General features: G+C 42.8%; 3 protein-coding genes across 4 annotated transcripts in view; 2 read left to right on the forward strand and 1 right to left on the reverse strand.

The window, feature by feature from the left end:
• Position 1: 1 nt before the first annotated feature.
• On the reverse strand, positions 2–6,109 carry LOC135520284 (ELL-associated factor 1-like). Of its 2 annotated transcripts, none has more exons than XM_064945708.1 (6): positions 5,831–6,109; positions 4,472–4,572; positions 4,188–4,324; positions 3,894–4,072; positions 3,550–3,789; positions 2–3,436 (listed from the first exon to the last, which is right to left on the reverse strand). In XM_064945708.1, exons 1-6 carry the CDS (start codon positions 5,931–5,933, stop codon positions 3,387–3,389), a joined length of 810 nt encoding a protein of 269 aa, XP_064801780.1. In that variant the 5' UTR covers positions 5,934–6,109; the 3' UTR covers positions 2–3,386. The 2 variants fall into 2 exon arrangements, with proteins under 2 accessions (XP_064801780.1, XP_064801781.1); XM_064945709.1 differs by having other exon boundaries at positions 4,478–4,572; positions 5,831–6,107.
• Positions 6,110–6,126: 17 nt separating this feature from the next.
• LOC135520283 (tRNA N(3)-methylcytidine methyltransferase METTL6-like) lies at positions 6,127–9,488 on the forward strand. Its single transcript, XM_064945707.1, has 5 exons — positions 6,127–6,860; positions 6,947–7,081; positions 7,172–7,342; positions 7,434–7,575; positions 8,398–9,488. The coding sequence occupies exons 1-5, from the start codon at positions 6,558–6,560 to the stop codon at positions 8,550–8,552; spliced, it is 906 nt and encodes a 301-aa protein (XP_064801779.1). The 5' UTR covers positions 6,127–6,557; the 3' UTR covers positions 8,553–9,488.
• Positions 9,489–16,394: 6,906 nt separating this feature from the next.
• Positions 16,395–27,817, forward strand: part of LOC135520285 (SH3 domain-binding protein 5-like) — a 37,083-nt gene continuing 25,660 nt past the window's right edge. The window contains exons 1-3 of the mRNA XM_064945711.1: positions 16,395–16,749; positions 17,319–17,381; positions 23,275–23,403. Of these exons, the coding sequence (XP_064801783.1) occupies positions 16,672–16,749; positions 17,319–17,381; positions 23,275–23,403 (270 nt within the window). The 5' untranslated portion in view covers positions 16,395–16,671. The remainder of the gene's footprint in view (positions 16,750–17,318; positions 17,382–23,274; positions 23,404–27,817) is intronic.

The raw sequence follows: 27,817 nt of genomic DNA on the forward strand, positions 1-27,817 counted from the left end.
CTGACTGTTTTCTTCCTTTATTTTGGTTGACTGATAACTGTGCACACTTTAATAAACCTCAAAGCACATAAAACTAGAGCTAGAAGTCAACCACTTTGATAAATGTGGCAAGAGAGGTTGTACTGGGACAGTAACAGTATGGGTCAGAAATAACACTGGATGCCAGAGAGACACAAATTGGAAATAGTGTTATCCATCCAAGTTCATGGATCCAAACTGCTGTGAAAACAAAACATATTACATTTGTATACCCATCGCTGTATACCCATGTCCCAGACACACAACAGCACCAGTTAAATACCATTTAAGCACCTTATGAACACACATCCGAACTGGGCACAAACTGGTTGAATCAATGTTGTTTCAACGTAAATTTGTCAATGTATTGTAACATGGAATCTATGTGGAAAATATATTGGATTTGAAAAAACTATTGTTTGAGGGTGAAATGTCAACCACAGGATTATGTCATCGTTGTAACCCCTTTTCAACAAAGACAACCCTTGTGTAAAATGTTGAATTTGTACCTTTGAAACAACGTCAGATCTTCAACGACATATCCACTATCAGAAAAAAAAACAATAGGCTCAGCAGCACCTTCTGTTGGAGAGATGATCTATATACAGTTATTAATTTGGTCTCCCATCCAGGGTTTTAACCAAGCCCATTCCTGCTTAGCTTTGATATTTGTCACCAAATATCAACATTTGAAGGAGATGTATCTTCTGATTGGATAGTTGCATCTGTGCCACTGACTTAGTCTGGCTTTCATTCCAGTTCGTCTACAAATGAATAATTGATATGTTGAATTCATGTCTCCATCTCAACCAAAAAGCTAAGTTAAATAATATGACTAAATCACATCTAACTTTAAATGCACTTCAACTTTGATTTAGTCATATTCTTTCATTTTGATTCTTGGTTGACATAAATTCATGTAGACAAACTGGAATTAAAGCCATACTAAATCAGTGGCAAAAAAGATACATCTCCTTCAAATGTTGATATTTGGTTGTGTTGACAACCAAACACAATTCAATATCATTTTTGCAATACAGTAAATAGCCTATTAATTTGACGACAAATTATATGTTGGATTCACGTCTCCAACTAAACCAAAAATAAAAGTTAAAGAATAGGATTAAGCCAGTGGCTCAGATGAAACCATCCAAGCATTAGATACTTTAAAATGTTGAAATTTGATTGACTTTTGGAATACAGTAAATAGCATAAAGTTAAGGCTATTTTACAAACTAATGTAAAGGTATTTATTCAACCTTAAAATGAGTAGCACACATCCATAGCCAAATTTTGAGGTTAGCCTACAGTAACTATAAATATCTTCTGTAATAATAGAAATTGTGCATGTTCCAAGATAGCATGCAAACACCGCAGGTTTGTGGTGATCTTCACAATTGCTATAATAATCTGCGCAGATTCTAGCTTGCTATTGATCACTGTCACAACAGTTGCTAAATTAAAAGATGTGATCCAATGTGACTGCTATCACTCCAAATCTGTTGAATCTATGGAACTAATGAAAAAACAAGTGGTCAATGTATAGCAGCTGTTACATGTTATGAGTAACTCAGTCTAATGAAAATAGACTTATATCTAAGTAAAAATAGATGTTCAGCGTCTGTATTCTAAAAACTACTTGTTTTGCTTCTTTGGTACTTCTAAAAATGTCTACACAGGTCTGAAACTAGCCCAGTGATATATGGTTGGGAACTTTGGACAGTGATATATGGTGGGGCCAGTAACCAGGTTTCCATCCAACCTTTTTATGCGAGTAAAGTCGGATAAAAAAAATGCCAGGACAGGCCTGATGGAAACAGCACATTTGTTGGTAAACGTTCCAAATTTCGACAAAACTAAATACGCTAGACAAGGTGGGATCTTTTTCTGTCTGTAAAATGAATTATGCGAGAAATATCGGTGGAAACGCATTTATGTGCAAATATTGATGTATTAACTGTCATATAGAAGTACATTTTGAGTCATATGATATTGTGTGGTCCTCACACTACGACTCAGGAAAGCTTGCCGTTTATTAGGCTATATGAAATAAATGATAAACTTCACCGGGTGGTGAAAGTGCACGGTGATGAGCCTTTCCAATAAATATCGAGTCTTATTCTGGTGACATGATGATCGATGCTTGGCTGCTGTTTGACAAATACAAATAATCACGCTCTTATCCGTAATAATCTCATCATGTAGACTAGCCTACCTGCAAACTGTTGGCTAGAGCGCACGTGCAAAGACCAGAGATTCGCAATATAACGCAACATTATTTCTTTAAAAAAAAAAACAGCAAATGCGACGGAAACCCATTTAACTTGTATTTAAATCGCAAAAGTTGTTTTTATGTGCACTACGTCATCACGCACAGACTGTTATCCGCAACAAGTCAATGTGATGGAAACATCTCTAGTGGGAATGTGCACATATTGTTTTAATGCGGATTTTAGAATATTCGCATGAAAATCTGTCACCAATAGGATGGATACCGAGCTATTGAGTGAGACAGAATCAGAAAGTCAAATGATTGATGTGGAAATAGTAGAATATTAGCTATAAAGGGTATGGTGAACTCGAAGTACTGGGTGTTAGTTGCATTTAAAGATCAGAAAGGTGCTGTTAAAAGCAATGCAAAATATTTTAGGTGGAAACTGCTGAAAGTGTTGATATTACAATTAAACTAAAGTGCTTTGACATGTCAAGGATTGACCCCGGCTCATTTACATGTTACTGATATTTACCTGCTCACCAGAACAGGTCAATATTCCAACTAAAACCTTTAAGTGGTAAATTGAAACTTTAGAAACTGATTTTACATAGAAAATATGAGTATGTGTCCTTTTGTATCATCTGTAGCTTAGATCGATGTGAGCTGCACCCTGGCCTCTTGAAAGACTGATTTTTGAAAGTGTCATGATACTGATAAAAACATGGAATGGGTGAAATGCTTTCAGTGCCTTCTTTTGATTTCCAGATAAATAGGGAAGATGGGGGTGATATTCATCCCCTGTGATGAAACAAGAAAACAACAAAGACTTGTGCTACAAGTTGATACAACTAGGAGCTCTAACTACAGAAAATATGTACATGCATTCTAATATATATTCTTTAGCATGTTTTCATATGTAAAAGTATTTAAAAATACAAAACAAAATATACAGCTAATCAAAAATACACTATTAAATCTCCAGGTTCGCCGGCTTCACAGAGACATTAAAAAATACAATAAAACCAGACTTTACAGTTGGGTCGGTTACCACAGCAACAAAACAACGGAACCAGGCAAAGAGAAGAAAGAGGAAAGCAAGATGATGTAATAATGAGAGGTAGAAAGAGAGGGCAGGAGAGAGACTGGGGGCAGTTCAGTCGTCACCACTGTCGCTGCCTGACTCACTCAACTGGAGGTCATTCCCTGTGGACACACCAACACACACATTACTACATTGCAACCACAACCTAAAGACTTCTATCAAGAGATAAATGATTAGTAGTAATCCCAACGTAGAGTGCTGCCCTGGTACTCACTGAGCGTGTTCATCAGCTGGTTGCTGCCCTGTTGCCTGTCTGCTCCTCCGTTGACCACGGGGTTGGGGGAGGGCTGGATGTGGGGGAGAGGGAGTGGGACAGGTTGGGGATGAGGGGCGTCATGCTCCCCATCACTGCTGGAGCTGTCGTCCCCACTACCAGAGCCACTGGCAGAGTCAGATGAGCTGCTGCCGCTACTGCTGCTCATTTGTTCAATAACATCCACCTCTGCTCGCAGCTCTGTGCCAGGCCAGGAGGGGTGACAGAGTCAGTACACAGACAAAGTCAATAGAGAAACAAGAACGATCACTGGGTAAAAGTGGTGGCAACATGAAGAGGCTCACCTCTCTTGATGTCATCTAGCTGGGGCTCAGGGGAGGGGTTGTCCTTGGAAGGGGAGGGGGAGGTCTTGGCCCCTGCACCAGGCTTAGTGGGGGCACGGAACTGTGCTGGAGGCTGGGTGGCAGTGGCACGCACCGACTGTTGCTCAATCCTGGCCTGGATCTTACTGCTGCCCTCCGCTCTTAAAAACAAAAGTCAACAGCTGCACATGTACTGTCACAAATGATCTGCAAAACACACTTCTCTTAAAGGTTAATTGTTACTATGCATTTTTGAGACAGTGTTTTGGTTAACACCTGGTTTTCTTGACCTGGATACTGCTGCTCAACTTCTCCAGCATGTACTCCCCAGTGTCATGATTGATGATAAGAACACAGTCTTTCTGATATGGCCGCTTATTCCCTTTGAATACTGTCATGGGTGGTGTAGAGCCCTACGCACAACACAATAACAAGTATCATGATCAAGTACACAGTTTGCTTTCATCTTTCTGCAGTGGAATTATCAGAAATAACTTTTGTCATTGTACAGCACAGGCAAAAGACCACAGTTGAGTAACAATGACTAAAAAAACACCCACTCTTACTGGAATGTGAGGTAATGTGATGGTGACTTCCTCTCCTTTACCGACTTGCAACTCTCCCTCGCAGCTTGTGTCAATTGAAGCTGGTTTGAAATCATCTACAAGTGTGAAAGAGTGAGAAAGATAATTATGTCAGAAATACTACTTACCTGTCCAAAATTGTAATCAGTAACCAAACTTTTGGATTAGGCAAACTCAGTAACGTAATCTGATTACTTTCCCCTTAAGGGGCATTAGAAGAAGTAATGCATTTGGTGTGTCATCATAGTGGTCTCTGACTTGTGGTCAGACTAGCTCAGGTGGAACAACCTTAAAATTAAAAAACTTCTTCAGGATTGGTGGGTCCCCTGCGGGACGGTTGAGCTAACATAGGCTAAAGCAATTAGCATGAGGTTGTAAGTAACAAGAACATTTTCCAGGACATAGACATATCTGATATTGGCAGAAAGCTTACATTCTTGTTAATCTAACTGCACTGTCCAATTTACAGTAGCTATTACAGTGAAACAATACCATATTATTGTTTGAGGAGAGTGCACAATTTTGAACATGAAAAGTTATTAATAAACAAATTAGGCACATTTGGGCAGTCTTGATACAACAGTTTGAACACAAATGCAATGGTTCATTGGACCAGTCTAAAACTTTGCACATAGACTGCTGCCATCTCGTGGCCAAAATATACATTGCACCTGGGCTGGAATAATACATTATGGCATTTCTCTTGCATTTCAAAGATGATGGTACAAAAAAACGGTTGTTTTTTTCTTTGTATTATCTTGTACCAGATCTAATCTGTTATTTTCTCCTACATTCCTACACATTCACATTTCCACAAACTTCAAAGTGTTTCCTTTCAAATGGTACCAAGAATATGCATATCCTTGCTTCAGGGCCTGAGCTACAGGCCCTGATTTGGGTATGTAATTTTAGGCGGGAAAAAAGGGCCCGGTCCTTAAGAGGTTTTTAAACTTGCACCTTTTTTCAGTACTGAATTGAATGTCATTGAGAAAACAGAAAGGTATTAATGTAATTTTTTGCAAACATCCCTTCTGAATTTAAAAGTAATGACCTAGCTAATATACGCTACCTACGTTTTCAAAAGTATTTGTAATCTGATTACAATAGTTTTGCTGGTAACGTTCTATCGTACCGGATTACCGTTAGTTTTTTTGTGCTAGCTAACTAACAATAACTAGCTACATTGTTAGGTAACGTTAGCTAGCTGACGAAGATAGTTAGCTAACGTTATCTAACTTACAAACTTGTCAAAAGGCGTGACTAAAGTTGGGTTTAGTAAAATAAACGTAACATATTTACACATTTATATTTAATCAATAAAAATGGTCTACTAACATCTGATGGTGTGAAATGATGATTTTGGCCTCTTCTCAAAGCTCTCTCCGAGCTTCAAAACATGTTCTTCTTTGTCCAAGAGCGGATTTGTACTCCCATTCATGACTCTACTAGAAGTGTAATATTCACATTTATTTAAATTATGCTGCGTTATAAAAGTGAATGATAATAACGTAGTATATAAGATACTTCAGCTAGCTATGCAGCTAGCTAAGCTATTTTGAAAAACAATCCCTACGTCACATGACCACTCCTTTTCCTGTTTGTTCCAGGGTTGAAATGTCACCGATAGGATCTGAGCACCCCAATCGGATTGACCCCAAAATAAACACCGACAAATAGCATATTCAGCATATTTAGTACATTAGAATTAGTAACGATGTATTATTAGCTATTAGTATAATAATACGATTTTCATTCACACGAATAAGTACAACGTTTTTACTGACTGAGATGAACAGGCCGGAATCATCGTAATCAAACACTGTTCCCACACGGATGAAGAAGACTACATGCCACACGAGAAGTCTTACAACATTTATGGAACATTTGCGTTCATAAAAAATGTATGTGATTTTCAATAACAGTCTATCTATCACAATAATGTGTTAGTGCCATCCATTAACATTAGCAAGATAATTTCATGTGGATTGATGAAATAATAGATTTGAGGATGTCGAGGAAGTTCTGCTATTAGCTTCTGCCGTTAATTACAGTAGTGCAAGTTATGGCACTATCAAAGCAAGACGACACAGCCAATGTTGTACTCCCTGGAGAGGAACCCAAAGACGGATTGCCATGTCTTACCCCACCTGTCCAAAGCAAAACATCTACTGGCAGGACTTTGAATGAGAAAGAGATGGAGAAACTGACAGGTGACCAGACTTTGGTGTCTGATTTCAAGCAGATGAAGTTGGAAAAGGAGGCACAGAAAAACTGGGACTTGTTTTACAAAAGGAACACAACAAACTTTTTCAAGGATAGGCATTGGACCACCAGAGAGTTTGAAGAACTGAAAGTGTGCCTTAAGGTAAGAAGATGGCGTAGGAAGTTGTTAGGTTTCCAACTAGGGCTGCATCTCAATACATTTCTCAATATGGTACGTTTCTCTCTCAGTTTGAAGCCCAGAAGCTGGTCCTGCTTGAAGCTGGCTGTGGGGTTGGGAACTGCATCTTCCCACTACTGGAGGAAGACCTCAACATCTTTGTCTATGCCTGTGACTTCTCACCACGAGCTGTGGAGTTTGTGAAGGTAAGAAGATGTACCATTGATGACCCAGAGCCAGTGGGACTTTTAACAAAACAACCCTGATATCCAGTGTAATTTTCTCTTTGTCCTCAGCAACACTCCCTGTACTGCGCTGAGCGCTGCAGTGTGTTCCAGTGTGACCTGACTAAGGATGACCTGAGGGGTAACGTCCCAGTGGGATGTGTGGATGTGGCCACGCTCATATTCGTCCTCTCAGCCATCCACCCAGACAAGATGCAGCAGGCTCTGGACAACATTTACAGGGTGAGACAGGGCTGAGGAAAAGGATGAAACTGCAGTAAACACTTAACACCCTCAAAATAACTTGTGACTGAATTGACATTCTCTGTGTCAGGTTCTGAAGCCAGGGGGCATCATTCTGTTCAGGGATTATGGCCTGTATGACCACGCCATGATGAGATTTAAGGCTGGAAACAAACTGGGAGAGAACTTCTACGTCAGACAGGATGGTACCAGATCTTATTTCTTCTCCAAAGGTCAGTCCATTCCTCTTTCCTCTCCTACATTTTCCTTCATAGTTATTTTAGATTTTTTGGCTTTCTTTATTGTCTCTTTTTTTTTGTCTTTTCGAATTACCCACAAGCAGTAAGCAGACGGTCTGGTCTCTTCTATTGGACTCTTTCTCTGTTTATACATTTTGAATCATGGTTATTGTCTAATCTTGATTATTGTCCAGTCATGTGGTCCAGTGCTGCAAAGAAAGACCTAGTTAAGCTGCTCTTAATTGTAATCAGAGGGATGATATAAATACTATGCATGCCAGTCTCTCTTGGCTAAGAGTTGAGGAGAGACTGACTGCATTACCTCTTCTTTTTATAAGAAATATTAATGTGTTGAAAATTCCAAATTGTTTGCATAGTCAACTTACACACAGCTCTGACACACACACTTATCCCACCAGACATGCCACCAGGGTTCTTTTCATAGTCCACAAATCCAGAACAAATTCAAGAAAAGGTACATTATTATATAGCCAGAGCCCTTATTGCATGGAACTTCCTACCATCTCATATTGCTCAAATAAACAGCAAACCTGGTTTCAAAAAACAGATAAAGCAACACCTCACGGCACAACGCCTCTCCCCTTTTTGACATAGATAGTTTGTGTGTATGCATTGATATGTAGGCTACATGTGCCTTTAATTTTATTTATGTATTTCTGTCCTTGAGCTGTTCTTGTCTATTAATGTTCTGTATTATGTCATGTTTTGTGTGGACCCCAGGAAGAGTAGCTGCTGCTTCTGCAACAGCCAATGGGGATCCTAATAAAATACCAAATCTGAACGTCTGTGTTTCAGAGCTCCTAGCAGACCTGTTCAGAGGGGCGGGATTCGAGAGTGTAACCAATGAGTACGTACTACGAGAAACGGTCAATAAGAAGGAGGGGCTTTGTGTGCCCAGGGTGTTCCTTCAAAGCAAGTTCCGAAGGCCGGACCAATTACAGGGCTCCTGAAGTCCCTTTCCTCAACAAATGTTTGAACCCTTCAAAGGCACAAATAGACTGAAACCTACATATATAAATGGACGTCATTGGACAAAAGCCTACACTGCCATATTGCTGATCAAGTGCTGCTTGTTTGATTATGCTTTTTTATTATTATAACTCAGTGGGGGAAAAGTACCCAATTGTCATACATGAGTAAAAGTAAAGAAACCTTACTAGAAAATGACTCAAGTAAAAGTCACCCACTAAAATACTAAAAAAGTTTTTTTTTTAAATAGTATAATCAAAAGTAAATGTAATTGCTAAAATATACTTAAGTATCAAAAGTAAAAGTAAATGCTATACATAATTTTAAATTCCTTATATTAAGCAAACCAGAAAGCACAATTAGTTTTATTTACTGATAGTCGGGCTCCAACACAGACAAACAAACAAAGTATTTGTGTTTAGTGAAGTCTGCCAGATCAGAGGCAGTAGTGATGACTGCGCGTTTTTTTTTGACAAGTACGTACATTTTACAATTTTTCTATCATGCTAAGCATTCAAAATGTAACGAGTACTTTTGATTGTCAGGGAAAATGGGAGTCATAAGTTTTTAAAAATCTTTAGGAATGTAGTGAAGTAAAAGTTGTAAAAAATATAAATGATAAAGTACAAATAACCCCAAAAAACTGCTTAAGTAGTACTTCAATGTATTTTTACTTAATTACTTTACACCGATGATAAAACTGTATATGATGGAGAAATTCTTAGAGAGAATGGTTTGGTTGTGTAGTTTCAGAGTTGTTAAAGTTCCAATACTATTTTTTGCTGCCAACTTTTCCAATCATGTAATACATTTTCTTTACCACAAGGGGGCAACAAAATCTGTATTAAAAAAAATCTGTAACATCAAGTGCTCCTTGGTTAGTCAAAATAAATATTCATATTTTTTATCCTGCTCAATTTGTTGAATGTTTCCAGTTGATCATGTTTACCTAGCATTCATACACAATGTGCATAGTTGGCAAACCCATGTTGACCTCAAAATATAAAAGTGATGATTTAATGTAATGTCTTGCACCTAATCATCTCTGGTGGACAGATGCATGTAACATATCTGACACAATTATGATTTGAGTTCTTGGTGTCTGAGATTATGCACCTTAATGATTTTAAGTGGGCAGGATTTGTTTTAGTGCAACAGTAACAGATTCTGATATTTTAAAATTGAGAATACCTCTGATTTGATGTCTTTAGGCACTGAACAACAAGCATCTGGATTAGTTTTTTAGACCACTTATTTTTTTCCCTCCAAATCCACCCATCTGTGACACCACAAATTGACCCCTGACCCTGTAGTAGGATGAGTCAACAGGAAGAAGCTGAAATTGTTAATCAGATGTAACCTTTTCAAAGACCTTACAGGTGTGTGTGTGTAGGTTTTTTGTGTGTATTTTTTCATGTGGAACTGACCCCACCACGCATTTGCCCTTTCCACCAGTGGACTGGGTCTGTGTGGGTTTGTGCCATGTCACCTTTGGGAGATGAGACACTCCTCACATCATCAGGAAGGGGAGAGCAACTGGATCCACAGCACACGAGGAGTCTGACATTCAGGGAAATGCCACAACCCCACCAGACACTGTTTGCTGACACTTGGGGCTCAAAGGCCAGCTCCCTTCTGGCTTTTTATAGCCAATTCTGGGTTTACTGGGTTTACTGATACAGCAAAGCACTGCTGTTTAAAATGGGTCTGACCATCATTTCAACATCCCAGAACCAAAGTCTTGCATCTACTTTGTTTATTTAACCTGGCAAGTCAGTTAAGAATAAATTATCATTTACAATGACAGCCTACCCCAGCCAAACCCAATTGTGCGCTGCCCTTTGGGACTCCCAATCACAGCCGGATGTGATTAAGCCTGGATTCGAACCAGGGACTGTAGTGACACCTCGTGCACTGAGATGCGGTGCCTTAGACCGCTGCGCCACTCAGGAGCCCATTTTAACATCTGTCCACAAGAGATTAGTCTGAGAAAGGCTTTGCACAGTTTCACTGACATTCATCTCTGAAAGAGATCTATCATTTCTTTAGAAATTGGGTTGATTTATAGATCAGATAATCAGCGCAGCACCCAGGTCAGACCGACCCTACCCACTGAGTACAGAACTCAATTCAACGTCTATTCCACCTTGGTTCCACGTAATTTCATTGAAACGATGTGGAAATAAGTTATTCAACCAGTGTGTGCCCAGTGGATAGTGAATAAGCACAGTACCCGCCATTTCCATATCCTGTCAATAGGAAGTCTATAGCAACACGAGTCGTTGAGGGAGTACACAGGGGCTCCCAGTCCAATTCAAGGACCCCATCATCACTCATCACCTGTCACCATTATAACGTTCGTGACACAGGTACACACCCTGATCCATCCTGTACACACACACACACACACACACATAAACAAGTGGCGCCCGTCTTTCTATCGCGTGACGAGGGGTCTTACTGATGGTTCAGGGGAATCATTATTGTGAGCCTCTACCCCCATTAATGTTCTCTTAATGTAACCCAGTCCACATTCACTCACTGCTATAACACTTGGCACTTTTCCCCTAAACATTTACAGCACTATGGTCCTTATCAGCCTCTTAGGATCCTTTGTATATGAAGATGCTATAGATGCACCTGGAATGTTTTGTGAGGTGGAGCCCCCACCAGTGTGATATTGGATAAGAGGAATGTGATAGGAGGGATTGCAGGGTTTTCATATTTCTCGCCCCCTCTCTTTTTCACTCTCTTATTCAATTGGGCAGAATGTTCCTTGTGTCTCAGAGATAAAATATAGTACATATCTCTATCCTCAATGTTCTGAACGTTCCGCCCTACTCAACGGGACCATGCCAACATCCGCCTCTCTTATATTGCTGTCTTTTCCTTTATAGAGAGGGCACTTCCTGTAGAAACACAGGCTCAGGCTGAGGTCAGCTCTGCTCTACAAAGTGGAAGAGAGGATTGAAGAGGTCATAGCCTTCTAGGACTCTATATCTGCAGGGGCTTGACATATCCTGTTATTCAGATTAATTCCTTTGGGTGGACGGAACATGCTGACTGCTGTAGATGACCTTGTGCTTTTGATAGTAGTTACGGTGATGTAAAGTTGGAAGCTGTATGCTTGTGAGATAAGGCTAGTACACTGTTCCCTGTATAATTACCATGGAATGGATCCCTTACTTAATGATATTGATTTAAGTAAAAAAAAAAAATATATATATATATATATATATATATATATACACTGCTCAAAAAAATAAAGGGAACACTAAATTAACACATCCTAGATCTGAATGAATGAAATATTCTTATTAAATGCTTTTTTCTTTACATAGTTGAATGTGCTGACAACAAAATCACACAAAAATTATCAATGGAAATCAAATGTATCAACCCATGGAGGTCTGGATTTGGAGTCACACTCAAAATTAAAGTGGAAAACCACACTTCAGGCTGACCAACTTTGATGTAATGTCCTTAAAACAAGTCAAAATGAGGCTCAGTAGTGTGTGTGGCCTCCACGTGCCTGTATGACCTCCCTACAACACCTGGGCATACTCCTGATGAGGTGGCGGATGGTCTCCTGAGGGATCTCCTCCCAGACCTGGACTAAAGCATCCGCCAACTCCTAGACAGTCTGTGGTGCAACGTGGCGTTGGTGGATGGAGCGAGACATGATGTCCAAGATGTGCTCAATTGGATTCAGGTCTGGGGAACGGGCGGGCCAGTCCATAGCATCAATGCCTTCCTCTTGCAGGAACTGCTGACACACTCCAGCCACATGAGGTCTAGCATTGTCTTGCATTAGGAAGAACCCAGGGCCAACCGCACCAGCATATGGTATCACAAGGGGCCTGAGGATCTCATCTCGGTACCTAATGGCAGTCAGGCTACCTCTGGCGAGTACATGGAGGGCTGTGCGGCCCCCAAAGAAATGCCACCCCACACCATGACTGACCCACCGCCAAACCGGTCGTGCTGGAGGATGTTGCAGGCAGCAGAGCGTTCTCCACGGCGTCTCCAGACTCTGTCACGTCTGTCACATGTGCTCAGTGTCAACCTGCTTTCCTCTGTGAAGAGCACAGGGCGCCAGTGGCGAATTTGCCAATCTTGGTGTTCTCTGGCAAATGTCAAACGTCCTGCACGGTGTTGGGCTGTAAGCACAACCCCCACCTGTGGACGTCGGGCCCTCATACCACCCTCATGGAGTCTGTTTCTGACCATTTGAGCAGACACATGCACATTTGTGACCTGCTGGAGGTCATTTTGCAGGGCTCTGGCAGTGCTCCTCCTGCTCCTCCTTGCACAAAGGCGGAGGTAGCGGTCCTGCTGCTGGGTTGTTGCCATCCTACGGCCTCCTCCACGTCTCCTGATGTACTGGCCTGTCTCCTGGTAGCTCCTCCATGCTCTGGACACTACGCTGACAGACACAGCAAACCTTCTTGCCACAGCTCGCATTGATGTGGCATCCTGGATGAGCTGCACTACCTGAGCCACTTGTGTGGGTTGTAGACTCCGTCTCATGCTACCACTAGAGTGAAAGCACCGCCAGCATTCAAAAGTGACCAAAACATCAGCCAGGAAGCATAGGAACTGAGAAGTGGTCTGTGGTCACAACCTGCAGAACCACTCCTTTATTGGGGGTGTCTTGCTACTTGCCTATAATTTCCACCTGTTGTCTATTCCATTTGCACAACAGCATGTGAAATGTATTGTCAATCAGTGTTGCTTCCTAAGTGACAGTTTGATTTCACAGAAGTGTGATTGACTTGGAGTTACATTGTGTTGTTTAAGTGTTCCCTTTATTTTTTTGAGCAGTGTATGTTCACAGTCCTACATGTGGCATTTTGGGGCTTATGGATTAAATAAGTATTGGAGAAACACTGTTGTCTATGTAGTTATGAATGCCTATTGAAATACTAATCCTGATTTCACATTGGTTCTTGATATACTGCATCCCTCCACTCCCCGCCTGATCACTGCCATCCTACTGGGCTGTATACAATATATGTGATCCTCCTAAATGAGGCATGTTATTCTTTGTCGGTGAATGGGTAGCGGATGTATTCCAAGACGGTTTTCCAAACGGGACACGACCCAATCAGATTGGAGCGCTGTGGAAAAAGTCATTGAGCTTTTCCTGACTGGTTGATCTGCTTCCTCCTGTCGTCGTGTCTCGTTATTAACACTGTCAGTGAACTGGAGTTCTGACAGGCCCGCTCTAGCTGCTCTGTCCGATGGCTTTAAGGTGAGCAGCCAGACAGTCTGAGTTAAATAACTGTCTAAACAATCACCCCCCTCAATCTGCCCGTCTGCCTGCCAGCCATCCTCTGCTTCTCTCTTTTCCCCTCTGATGCACATGGGGAATGAAAACAAGGGTGTCTGGATGTGGGTATGACAGAGGGAGAGAAAAAGAGAGAGCGAAAGAAGGAGCAAGTAAGCACCTGTGTTTGTGTTCTCTGTATATGTGTGAATACATGTCCAAGAGGTGTGTGTTTGTGTTGACTGTACCTGTGTGAATACATGTCCAAGAGGTGTGTGTTTGTGTTGACTGTACCTGTGTGAATACAGGTCCAAGAGGTGTGTTTGTGTTGACTGTACCTGTGTGAATACAGGTCCAAGAGGTGTGTGTTTGTGTTGACTGTACCTGTGTGAATACAGGTCCAAGAGGTGTGTGTTTGTGTTGACTGTACCTGTGTGAATACATGTCCAAGAGGTGTGTGTTTGTGTTGACTGTACCTGTGTGAATACAGGTCCAAGAGGTGTGTGTTTGTGTTGACTGTATCTGTGTGAATACATGTCCAAGTGGTGTGTGTTTGTGTTGACTGTATCTGTGTGAATACAGGTCCAAGAGGTGTGTGTTTGTGTTGACTGTACCTGTGTGAATACATGTCCAAGAGGTGTGTGTTTGTGTTGACTGTACCTGTGTGAATACAGGTCCAAGAGGTGTGTGTTTGTGTTGACTGTACCTGTGTGAATACAGGTCCAAGAGGTGTGTTTGTGTTGACTGTACCTGTGTGAATACAGGTCCAAGAGGTGTGTGTTTGTGTTGACTGTACCTGTGTGAATACAGGTCCAAGAGGTGTGTTTGTGTTGACTGTACCTGTGTGAATACAGGTCCAAGAGGTGTGTGTTTGTATTGACTGTACCTGTGTGAATACAGGTCCAAGAGGTGTGTGTTTGTGTTGACTGTACCTGTGTGAATACAGGTCCAAGAGGTGTGTGTTACCTGTGTACAGGTCCAAGAGGTGACTGTACTGTACCTGTGTGAATACAGGTCCAAGAGGTGTGTGTTTGTGTTGACTGTACCTGTGTGAATACAGGTCCAAGAGGTGTGTTTGTGTTGACTGTACCTGTGTGAATACAGGTCCAAGAGGTGTGTTTGTGTTGACTGTACCTGTGTGAACACAGGTCCAAGAGGTGTGTTTGTGTTGACTGTACCTGTGTTGAATACAGGTCCAAGAGGTGTGTGTTTGTGTTGACTGTACCTGTGTTGAATACAGGTCCAAGAGGTGTGTGTTTGTGTTGACTGTACCTGTGTGAATACAGGTCCAAGTGTTGTGTGTTTGTGTTGACTGTACCTGTGTGAATACAGGTCCAAGAGGTGTGTGTTTGTGTTGACTGTACCTGTGTGAATACAGGTCCAAGAGGTGTGTGTTTGTGTTGACTGTACCTGTGTGAATACAGGTCCAAGAGGTGTGTGTTTGTGTTGACTGTACCTGTGTGAATACAGGTCCAAGAGGTGTGTGTTTGTGTGTGTGGGAGAAAAAGAGGGTGTAATACCTGGATGTAGTCCCACACTGCAGAGATGCTCTCCTCCTGTCCTAGCTATGGGAACAGCCCTAAAGGCAGCGCCGTGTCTGAGTACCCTGTACTTACGTACTGCAGCTCACCTTACTATCCACGGCTGTCTAATCACGCACAGCAGCACCGATAAGGACCTCTTATATGCTGAGGTTAATGAACAAAATGGGCTGTTGAACAGAACTGTGTCAGGATAAGGGTCCTTCACTGACGATGTGAATGGGTGCTATTTGCCTATCGAACCATATTAAGTATATCTGGGTCACATGGTGTCTGAATCAGGATGGGACAAACACAGATAGCAAGACGTGAACCTAATGGAAGATTAGATTGTATGGGCTCAGTAACATTGATAGGTTTGTCCTGTCATCATAGTGCACTGCAGTAAAATAACTGGAAATCCAGCGTTCTAATGGTAGTTGAATGATAACCAAGCCTTATGTTCTAGTGTCAAGCAATTGCACTGATAGGTGTCATTCAAAGCCTCTATCACTTCACAAACTCTTTATAACATGACCACCTACACATTACATTGACATACTGGGCATTCCATTACCTTAGATTGAGAGAAAGCGAGAATTTAAAAGATTTAGGTCAAACATGTCCATGAAGTAAGGGGACAGTTCCACTCAGATGTACAACATCCCAGATGAGTCCTGTCTAACATGATTGGTGAGTATAATATATCTGCTATTTTGGAGTTGGCTAATACAAAGAGGATAACTGGTTGGGTATGGCTAACTGGTCTATGTGGAATGTAGGGGTAATGAATATCTGAGGGTATTCATTAAATACCAATTTCATTCATTATTATCTGAAATCTGTAACATTCTATTTTGGGAAGAAATATATATTAAATACATTTATAAAAAGGTATTGAGTTTCCCAAATTGTATATTCAGCTTGTTATAACTGTTTTACAACACAGTAAGTCGTCTCTGATGGTACATGCATCTATAAATGCATCGGTTTGGACAGCAGAAGGGGCGTAACGTTACGCTGTAGATAAAAGTCCTTTCATCATCACTTCCTCAGTGGCTTGGTATTGGACGCAGATAGAGTGCTGCTATGTCAATTGACATACAAGACGATTATCACTCTTTTGTCTTTCAGTGACCTGTATAGCGCTTTGATATAGATATAAATATTTCAAACGTCGTTTTTATCATCGCCAACGTTGCAGTGTGATTGAGCGTGTTCGTGAAACTCCTGTCACGCGGTTAGAGCGTCTCTTGGAAATTGGCTTTGTTCGCTCGGACAGCACACAGTCAGTCTGCGTTATCATCCAGAATGGACCATTTGGAGAAGGAAAATAGGTCTGACGAAGATTCGGAATACGAAGAAGAGGAGGTGGACCCTAGAATTCAGGTACGTTATAATAACAATTGCTCTTTGTTTCAATTGAGACTAACTAATGAATTCATTTAACTGCATTTGATACAGTGCACATCTTAATAGTATGTATTATCCCTGGCAGAAAGTCTTATCTGATTTGGGGTATTTAAAAAAAAAATAGTTTTTCATGTATTGATTTATCAAGAGTGTCTGTCAACCTTGAACAAAAGGTCAGTATTGTACCCGACTTAGTTGCGATGTAGGCCTACTGGTTATGTTTATGATTGTCTATGTTTTAGCCAAACTTGTTTTTGATTTAATGGAATGCATGGGAGGTAAGGCCTGACACTCAAATAGCATGTTCATCTGGATATACCCTGGTTGAAAAATAACATAAAAGCTATGTGCATTTAATATATCCATAAATCAAGATAGTAGCTGATTCTTGTGTTCGTTCAAACCATCCCTCTGGCTAACATCTATTGTCCAGTCTAGTATTTCAGCCTAGTGTAACACATTCCAGATGTTGCAGACTTCCCAGATACTGTACATTCCTTTCTCTTGGTGTTGCTCAATATTGTCCTTTGCTCTCTTTCTTACAGGGAGAACTGGAGAAACTCAACCAGTCTACAGACGACATCAACAGATGTGAGACACAACTGGAGGTAAGCCCGTACACACACACACACACACACACACACACACACACACACACACACACACACACACACACACACACACACACACACACACACTTTCAAGTTTAACATACATGTTCCCTCCAAAGTGCACCACATGGCTGACACTGATTGACAATTACAAGCTGACCCCCCCTATCAAAGAATTCCTTTCAGCCATTAGACATTGACCTCTCCATATGAAAGATGATTAGTTCTGGTCATTGAGGTGGTTTATGTTGCAGAATGATGATTTTTGGATGCTGTTAAATGTCAGTAAAATAGTAGCACACAGCTCTGTCAGTCATATACCGTACTGTATTACAGTAGAACGTCTCTTTAGGACCTCCGTTTGGGTCAAAGGCATTCGGTCTATAAAATACCTGTCATTTCTAATGTTACTGCATCCTCACCGACTTGATCAGCATAAAGCTTAAAGAACTTGTACAATGTTTCCATTGATCTTGAGGTTCAATGAGTTCTTGTCAAATACTTAGTTGTTTTTCGAGTTCAGATATACCCCCTCTGTGTTGTTGTTGAGTCAGCGGATCATGGTCAAATCTGTTTATGTGTAGACCCAGTTTGATGTGATCTCCGCAGCCCCCCCTAAAAAAAAATCACAAAGTATAAAAGGAAGAAATCTTAACTACTGCTCAGTGCAGATTTGGCAGAGCTTCTGGTGTTGATGGAGTGATGAGGATCGCCAGCAGCAGAGCCCAGTGGATGTAGGCCTGTCATCATGCCCTGGTAATGGACCATTGGCTGTAGGGTTTGTATTGATTATGTCAAGGAGCAAGTGTGACAGCTTTTGTGACAAGGGGAAATGCAGAACAATGGCCGTAGTTCCATAACATAACAGTTAAATAACATCTGAGGCCTTTCATTAATATCAATATCACCATCCAAGTGGAAAAATATGTATCTGGGTAAAGGGCAATACAGTTACACAAATGGTTTGGATTGAGACTGCACTGTACTGTAACCTCTGAGGTGTGAGAGACAGAGAGACTGCATTGTACTGTAACCTCTGAGGTGTGAGAGACTGCACTGTACTGTAACCTCTGAGGTGTGAGAGACAGAGAGACTGCACTGTAACCTCTGAGGTGTGAGGGACAGAGAGACTGCACTGTACTGTAACCTCTGAGGTGTGAGGGACAGAGAGACTGCACTGTACTGTAACCTCTGAGGTGTGAGGGACGGAGAGACTGCACTGTAACCTCTGAGGTGTGAGGGACAGAGAGACTGCACTGTACTGTAACCTCTGAGGTGTGAGGGACAGAGAGACTGTACTGTAACCTCTGAGGTGTGAGGGACGGAGAGACTGCACTGTACTGTAACCTCTGAGGTGTGAGGGACAGAGAGACTGTACTGTAACCTCTGAGGTGTGAGGGACAGAGAGACTGCACTGTAACCTCTGAGGTGTGAGGAACAGAGAGACTGCACTGTACTGTAACCTCTGAGGTGTGAGAGACAGAGAGACTGCACTGTAACCTCTGAGGTGTGAGAGACAGAGAGACTGTACTGTAACCTTTGAGGTGTGAGGGACAGAGAGACTGTACTGTAACCTTTGAGGTGTGAGGGACAGAGAGACTGTACTGTAACCTCTGAGGTGTGAGGGACAGAGAGACTGTACTGTAACCTTTGAGGTGTGAGGGACAGAGAGACTGTACTGTAACCTCTGAGGTGTGAGGGACAGAGAGACTGTACTGTAACCTCTGAGGTGTGAGAGACCGAGACTGCACTGTATTCTCTGAGGTGTGAGGAACAGAGAGACTGTACTGTAACCTTTGAGGTGTGAGGGACAGAGAGACTGTACTGTAACCTCTGAGGTGTGAGGGACAGAGAGACTGTACTGTAACCTTTGAGGTGTGAGGGACAGAGAGACTGTACTGTAACCTCTGAGGTGTGAGGGACAGAGAGACTGTACTGTAACCTCTGAGGTGTGAGAGACAGAGAGACTGTACTGTAACCTCTGAGGTGTGAGGGACAGAGAGACTGTACTGTAACCTATGAGGTGTGAGAGACAAAGAGACTGTACTGTAACCTCTGAGGTGTGAGGGACAGAGAGACTGTACTGTAACCTCTGAGGTGTGAGGGACAGAGAGACTGTACTGAACTGTAACCTCTGAGGTGTGAGGGACAGTGAGACTGCACTGAACTGTAACCTCTGAGGTGTGAGGGACAGTGAGACTGCACTGAACTGTAACCTCTGAGGTGTGAGAGACAGAGAGACTGTACTGTAACCTCTGAGGTGTGAGCGACAGAGAGACTGTACTGTAACCTCTGAGGTGTGAGGGACAGAGAGACTGTACTGTAACCTCTGAGGTGTGAGGGACAGAGAGACTGTACTGTAACCTCTGAGGTGTGAGGGACAGAGAGACTGTACTGTAACCTCTGAGGTGTGAGGGACAGAGAGACTATACTGTAACCTATGAGGTGTGAGAGACAGTGAGACTGCACTGTACTGCAACCTATGAGGTGTGAGAGACAGTGAGACTGCACTGTACTGTAACCTCTGAGGTGTGAGGGACGGAGAGACTGCACTGAACTGTAACCTCTGAGGTGTGAGGGACAGAGAGACTGTACTGTAACCTCTGAGGTGTGAGGGACAGAGAGACTATACTGTAACCTATGAGGTGTGAGAGACAGTGAGACTGCACTGTACTGTAACCTATGAGGTGTGAGAGACAGTGAGACTGCACTGTACTGTAACCTCTGAGGTGTGAGGGACGGAGAGACTGCACTGAACTGTAACCTCTGAGGTGTGAGAGACAGTGAGACTGCACTGAACTGTAACCTCTGAGGTGTGCGGGACGGAGAGACTGCACTGAACTGTAACCTCTGCTGTATCAGCTAGAGGAGAAAAAGAGGGAGATGGTGGAAATGAGAACAGAAAAAAGGGATAGATTAGAGTGGGAGAGAGGGGGAGGAAATGCATTATGAGGAGAGATGGAGAACGGTGGGACCCATACGCTGAATTTTCTCTACTGAGCAAATGGCAAACAGCGGTGGTGGAGCCATCCCTGTATTTGGTTCCTTGATCTTCATACACACTGAATGGGAAGGAGCTAGGGTTCAGGGGCTAGGGTTTAGGGACTAGGGTTTAGGGGCTAGGGTTCAGGGGCTAGGGTTTAGGGTAGGGTTTAGGGGCTAGGGTTTAGGGGCTAGGGTTTAGGAGCTAGGGTTCAGGGGCTAGGGTTTAGGGGCTAGGGTTTAGGGACTAGGGTTCAGGGGCTAGGGTTTAGGGGCTAGGGTTTAGGGGCTAGGGTTCAGGGGCTAGGGTTTAGGGGCTAGGGTTTAGGGACTAGGGTTCAGGGGCTAGGGTTTAGGGGCTAGGGTTTAGGGGCTAGGATTCAGGGGCTAGGGTTCAGGGGCTAGGATTCAGGGGCTCAGGTTCAGGGGCTAGGGTTCAGGGGCTAGGGTTTAGGGGCTAGGGTTTAGGAGCTAGGGTTCAGGGGCTAGGGTTTAGGGACTAGGGTTTAGGGGCTAGGGTTCAGGGGCTAGGGTTTAGGGGCTAGGGTTTAGGGACTAGGGTTCAGGGGCTAGGGTTTAGGGGCTAGGGTTTAGGGGCTAGGATTCAGGGGCTAGGGTTTAGGGGCTAGGATTCAGGGGCTCAGGTTCAGGGGCTAGGGTTTAGGAGCTAGGGTTCAGGGGCTAGGGTTTAGGGGCTAGGGTTTAGGGACTAGGGTTTAGGGGCTAGGGTTTAGGGGCTAGGGTTCAGGGGCTAGGGTTTAGGGGCTAGGGTTTAGGGGCTAGGGTTCAGGGGCTAGGGTTTAGGGGCTAGGGTTCAGGGGCTAGGGTTCAGGGGCTAGGGTTTAGGGGCTAGGATTCAGGGGCTAGGGTTTAGGGGCTAGGATTCAGGGGCTCAGGTTCAGGGGCTAGGGTTCAGGGGCTAGGGTTTAGGGGCTAGGGTTTAGGAGCTAGGGTTCAGGGGCTAGGGTTTAGGGGCTAGGGTTTAGGGCCTAGGGTTTAGGGGCTAGTGTTCAGGGGCTAGGGTTTAGGGGCTAGGATTCAGGGGCTAGGGTTTAGGGGATAGGATTCAGGGGCTCAGGTTCAGGGGCTAGGGTTCAGGGGCTAGGGTTTAGGGGCTAGGGTTTAGGGGCTATGGTGTTTGTCCTCAGATGCCAGCTTGTTGCAGGATGACTGATGATGTCACAGGAAGTGTGTGTCCCTGCCCTGTTCTCACAATTGGCCTTCCATCCCTCAGATTTGAACCAGTAACAGGAAGGATATCTTAGTCCAGAACACTGGTGCAGATTTATTTATAGTCTCTTTACATAAAATCCCATGGTCAGATTGAACCTTTTAAAGAATTGAAAACATTCCAATAAACTTATTGCATAAGTGCAATATATTTTTTCCACAGGAATCTGTTTTCATGCTTGTTTGTGTTTTCTGTCCACCATCATGTCTCCTTCTGTACGTCACACTTGACCCCACTTGCTTGTTCTCAGAAAAATCTCCTCTGCCTTATCTAAAACGGTTTCAAGGCAAATGAATGTTTCGGATTAGAGGAGGTTTGCTATGATTGAATGGAGGCCTGTTATTGGCTTTATCAGCATGCTTAGCTGGGGCTTTTACATCTCACCACCATGACGGATGAATAAACATTAACAGTAGCTGATGGTGTGTCACATAAAAGGCTATTTCCTATGATCATTTCCATATGGCCATTTCTTTGTTAATTGCCTGTTTGCTTCTGTCTGAAGGTTACATCGACATCGCTGACCCTGTTAACTTGATTAAAGACTAATGCAATTTTAGGACACTGGCCTTTTCAATTCTTATAATCGAAGGAGGGAGAGCCCCAACTTGTACGTCAAAATTAATTGAATTACCTTAAGAGTCTGACTGAATACTCTGGTTTTGTGAAATAACTTAATATTTGCTGTGAATTGTTAACTCCGGTTGGTTAAACGGTTAAGAACGATGACGTAAGAATGTCATCGCCTAAACATTGAGATGACTGTTGAGTCTTCTATGACCTTTGTGAACATTCATAGCAAGCAAAGGATTGGAAGTTTGCTACAGTCCTAGTTAACCTTTTCTCCCTGTTTCCTCTCCAGGATGCCCGGCAGAAGTTCGCTACAGTCCTAGTTAACCTTTTCTCCCTGTTTCCTCTCCTGGATGCCCGGCAGAAGTTCGCTACAGTCCTAGTTAACCTTTTCTCCCTGTTTCCTCTCCAGGATGCCCGGCAGAAGTTCGCTACAGTCCTAGTTAACCTTTTCTCCCTGTTTCCTCCTCCCGGCAGAAGTGGTTAACCTTTTCTCCCTGTTTCCTCCTGGATGCCCGAAGTTCGCTACAGTCCTAGTTAACCTTTTCTCCCTGTATCCTCTCCTGGATGCTCGGCAGAAGTTCGCTACAGTCCTAGTTAACCTTTTCTCCCTGTATCCTCTCCTGGATGCCCGGCAGAAGTTCGCTACAGTCCTAGTTAACCTTTTCTCCCTGTATCCTCTCCTGGATGCCCGGCAGAAGTTCGCTACAGTCCTAGTTAACCTTTTCTCCCTGTTTCCTCTCCTGGGATGCCCGGCAGAAGTTCGCTACAGTCCTAGTTAACCTTTTCTCCCTGTTTCCTCTCCTGGATGCCCGGCAGAAGTTCGCTACAGTCCTAGTTAACCTTTTCTCCCTGTTTCCTCTCCTGGATGCCCGGCAGAAGTTCGCTACAGTCCTAGTTAACCTTTTCTCCCTGTTTCCTCTCCTGGATGCCCGGCAGAAGTTCGCTACAGTCCTAGTTAACCTTTTCTCCCTGTTTCCTCTCCTGGATGCCCGGCAGAAGTTCGCTACAGTCCTAGTTAACCTTTTCTCCCTGTTTCCTCTCCTGGATGCCCGGCAGAAGTTCGCAACAGTCCTAGTTAACCTTTTCTCCCTGTTTCCTTTCCAGGATGCCCGGCAGAAGTTCCGCACAGTGCTGGTTGAGGCCACGGTGAAGCTGGATGAGCTGGTCAAGAAGATTGGGAAGGCGGTGGAGGAGTCCAAACCCTACTGGGAGGCCCGGAGAGTGGCCAGACAGGTGGGGCACCACTGGGTGAACAGGGGGACTACGGGCCGGGGGTCTCTGCTCATATTGACCCGTAGAAACAGTCCAAAATCTTTTATTTATCGGAAATGCTTTATTTGCCTAGTTTGCATTCTATTTGCCTAGTTTGCATTCTATTTGCCTAGTTTGCATTCTATTTGCCTAGTTTGCATTCTATTTGCCTAGTTTGCATTCTATTTGCCTAGTTTGCATTCTATTTGCCTAGTTTCTTTGGGTTTCATTAAAACCAGCACATACTATTTGAGACCACATACTATTTGAGACTATTTGAGACCATCATTTCTAAATACTAAGAAAATATCACATTGAACACCAAATGGGCTGGACTATTAAATTAAGTGTTACCTATTTACCTAGCTTGACTTGCTTGGACAAGTGCAGGGTTTTGCCCTCATTTGTCTAATTGCCCCTCAATACACGGTAACAATGAGTGATGGCTCTAACAACAACGACATCACTAAGTGTTAAAGCCCAGGCTGCTTAATGAGGGAGGGCTCTGTGTGAAGCTGTGATCTTGGTTCCCTTATCTGCAAAGCCGTAGTTATTGTTAGAGGGGAGCTGCTGCCACCTGCTCATCTGGATGATAGAGCCCTGCAGCTGGAAACAGTCAGAGAGGAATCGCCAGGACCAAACCAGACATGAAAAGGTGTTGTCCCCTCTGGTGTTCTTAGCTCTGCTTTGGGCATTGTGTTCTTCTCATTCAGGCAACCTCTATATGGCTTCTTAATGAGAATGCACCTTTGTGTGGTTGTGATTTATGTTAATGCCCCTGACAACACAAATGAAGTTTCCTTATGGAAAAAGGAAGTTATTCTAAGTTTGAGGATATTGGATTGTATGAGTTCCTCTGTCTACCTTTCACACATCTACTCAGGTGCACAACCCCCCCACATCTACTCAGGTGCACAACCCCCCCACATCTACTCAGGTGCACAACCCCCCCACATCTACTCAGGTGCACAACCCCCCCACATCTATTCAGGTGCACAACCCCCCCACATTATAATATCATGTTTGTCCCCCTGCAGTTTTATCATATCATATCATTTTATCAATAATTGCAAATTAATTACTTAAAAATCCTACAATGTGATTTTCTGGATTTTTGTTTTAGATTCCGTCTCTCACAGTTGAAGTGTACCTATGATAAAAATTACAGACCTCTACCTGCTTTGTAAGTAGGAAAACCTGCCCATTCCCTCTCGTCTGAAGAGAACTAACTAGCTAGTTAGTAGCTACCACAGCCAGTTCAGCTTTAGCCTCTAACTATCTGTCAGGGAGCAGCATCTAACTGCTTTAGTGTGTATGGAAATGTTTTGTAGCCTTATTGTCCCGTTTCAACAGAAGTAAATTAACTTGGCTAGTTTTCGCCAGTTGATGGACCAATAGAGCTAGCCAAAAGTTGGCTAAGGTTAGCTAGCTAGATCACTAACTTTAGCTATTATTTTTGCCTCAATCACACTAGACCTGAGTCAATAAACCCAGGGGCCAAACGATTGAAGACCGATATTCATCTGAGCAGGATCAGATGGTGACAGGGGTCTCAGCAGGGCCAGTCAAATAGGGAAGATCAGTCTGTGACCGCGCTGAGGTGAACTTTTGCAAAACCAACACTTTATCTCTCTGTGCTGCAAACACTGGACAAGCCAGAAGCTTCAAAGATTTATACAAAAAGGCAGTCTTTACAACCCTCTAAAGTTGATTTCCAAGATGTATCAAGGGTTTATAGAGGCTTTTCCTGATGACACAAAACATGGCCAAAAGAAATGTGACGAAGACCTGGGAGACACTACTGATGATGGATACCGATATGTTTGAATGCCCAGTCATGTTCATATAATCTCAGACATAAATGACTGCGGTTTAAGACCATCCATAGAGCGTCAACCATGCCAGTAAAACTAAATATCTTGCACTCAGAAATGTAGTTCCTCTGCTGGTGGTGTAAAATCCGAAAGGGGACGTATTTGCATATGTTATGATCTTGGAGCTGAGTTCAGGAAAAGGGTATGTTCTTTTATCTCAGCATGTCTACAGATTCTCCCTTCCCGCTGTTTTTGTTTGCTTGGAAATGTTGATACTGGAGACAGTTACCAGAAGAAACTATGTAACCTGGCATTTATAGAGGCTAAGAAATGCATTGCCATTAATTGGAAGGTTGGTTATCCTCCCAGAATGTCACAACGGGTGGCAGAAATGTCAAGTTATGCATCACTAGATGTGATTTATTACAAGATGAAGGGAATACTGTGCAACTTTCACAAGGTCTGGGTGCCTTATATGGAATACTTTATGACAAAAAGGGTCTGTATTGAAAACACAAGATTTGTTTTAGTCGAGCAGTTATTTTTGTCATTGGCACACTGGTCTGATTTGCACTGGTCTCAGTGGAGTAATCCGGGGGCCATGGGGATGGTCCAAGGATATGGGGATTGTGGCTCAGATGCACAAGGCACGGCTCTCCAGAATGCGCGCTCTCCCGCCATTTTGTGTGTATTCATTGCTACATAACTTCATTGTGTGCCTTGTTTGCTGTGTCTATCAATTCCCCATTACATTTATCACCAGTAGTGGCCTATATTTTACCATTAATTACAATTATTTATAATCTGAAGTGTTTGTTTGGTTACGGTAGTTTTTGTTAATGTATTGAATATATTATTATTACAGTCATCTATTGTTCTTATTTTCGTAGTGGATGTGTGAACTCACGACCTGTGCTACACTTGTGAGAAACAAGTTTTTATTTCATTCCATTTACGAGTTTTGTCAATTTATTAATCGTCTTTTGTTTGAAACGCTCCTGTCAACGCTGAGTTTGGATGCACACCTGTTTACGCATATAGAAGTAGTTCTAGTCTACCTGGTCGGCACACAAATTTAGGCCCATAAATGTTCCTATAATGAGCCGTGGAGTTTCTCCAACTCATTTTTCTTCACCTCAAACAGCAAGTTAACAGGCTGTTTTTACAATCAATTGAGAATGACAATAGTTTCTCAAAGGATTTGAACGATATTTCCAGCTCTCTCCCTTTCGATTAACATTTGACATGAAAGTGAAAAATGTAAAGCTCGGATCCAGTGGAAACATCATAAAATGCCTGATTACTTCATATCGCTTTCACAAATGGCCAACAGCTGTGTCTGTCCAGAGCTCACTGCTGCGGGAAACTGACGGCCCAGAATATTTCATACAATGTTTCAAGTTTGCTAGCACAAGTTTCTGGGTGACACAGTTCATACAGTGCCTTGCGAAAGTATTCGGCCCCCTTGAACTTTGCGACCTTTTGCCACATTTCAGGCTTCAAACATAAAGATATAAAACTGTATTTTTTTGTGAAGAATCAACAACAAGTAGAACACAATCATGAAGTGGAATGACATTCATTGGATATTTCAAACTTTTTAACAAATCAAAAACTGAAAAATTGGGTGTGCAAAATTATTCAGCCCCCTTAAGTTAATACTTTGTAGCGCCACCTTTTGGTGCGATTACAGCTGTAAGTCGCTTGGGGTATGTCTCTATCAGTTTTGCACATCGAGAGACTGAAATTTTTTCCCATTCTTCCTTGCAAAACAGCTCGAGCTCAGTGAGGTTGGATGGAGAGCATTTGTGAACAGCAGTTTTCAGTTCTTTCCACAGATTCTCGATTGGATTCAGGTCTGGACTTTGACTTGGCCATTCTAACACCTGGATAGGTTTATTTTTGAACCATTCCATTGTAGATTTTGCTTTATGTTTTGGATCATTGTCTTGTTGGAAGACAAATCTCCGTCCCAGTCTCAGGTCTTTTGCAGACTCCATCATGTTTTCTTCCAGAATGGTCCTGTATTTGGCTCCATCCATCTTCCCATCAATTTTAACCATCTTCCCTGTCCCTGCTGAAGAAAAGCAGGCCAAAACCATGATGCTGCCACCACCATGTTTGACAGTGGGGATGGTCTGTTCATTGTGATGAGCTGTGTTGCTTTTACGCCAAGCATAACGTTTTGCATTGTTGCCAAAAAGTTCAATTTTGGTTTCATCTGACCAGAGCACCTTCTTCCACATGTTTGGTGTGTCTCCCAGGTGGCTTGTGGCAAACTTTAAATGACACTTTTTATGGATATCTTTAAGAAATGTCTTTCTTCTTGCCACTTCCATAAAGGCCAGATTTGTGCAATATACGACTGATTGTTGTCCTATGGACAGAGTCTCCCACCTCAGCTGCAGATCTCTGCAGTTCATCCAGAGTGATCATGGGCCTCTTGGCTGCATCTCTGATCAGTCTTCTCCTTGTATGAGCTGAAAGTTTAGAGGGACGGCCAGGTCTTGGTAGATTTGCAGTGGTCTGATACTCCTTCCATTTCAATATTATCGCTTGCACAGTGCTCCTTGGGATGTTTA

The sequence above is a fragment of the Oncorhynchus masou genome, chromosome 29 (genome assembly GCF_036934945.1).
Source record: "Oncorhynchus masou masou isolate Uvic2021 chromosome 29, UVic_Omas_1.1, whole genome shotgun sequence".
Lineage (NCBI taxonomy): Eukaryota > Metazoa > Chordata > Actinopteri > Salmoniformes > Salmonidae > Oncorhynchus > Oncorhynchus masou.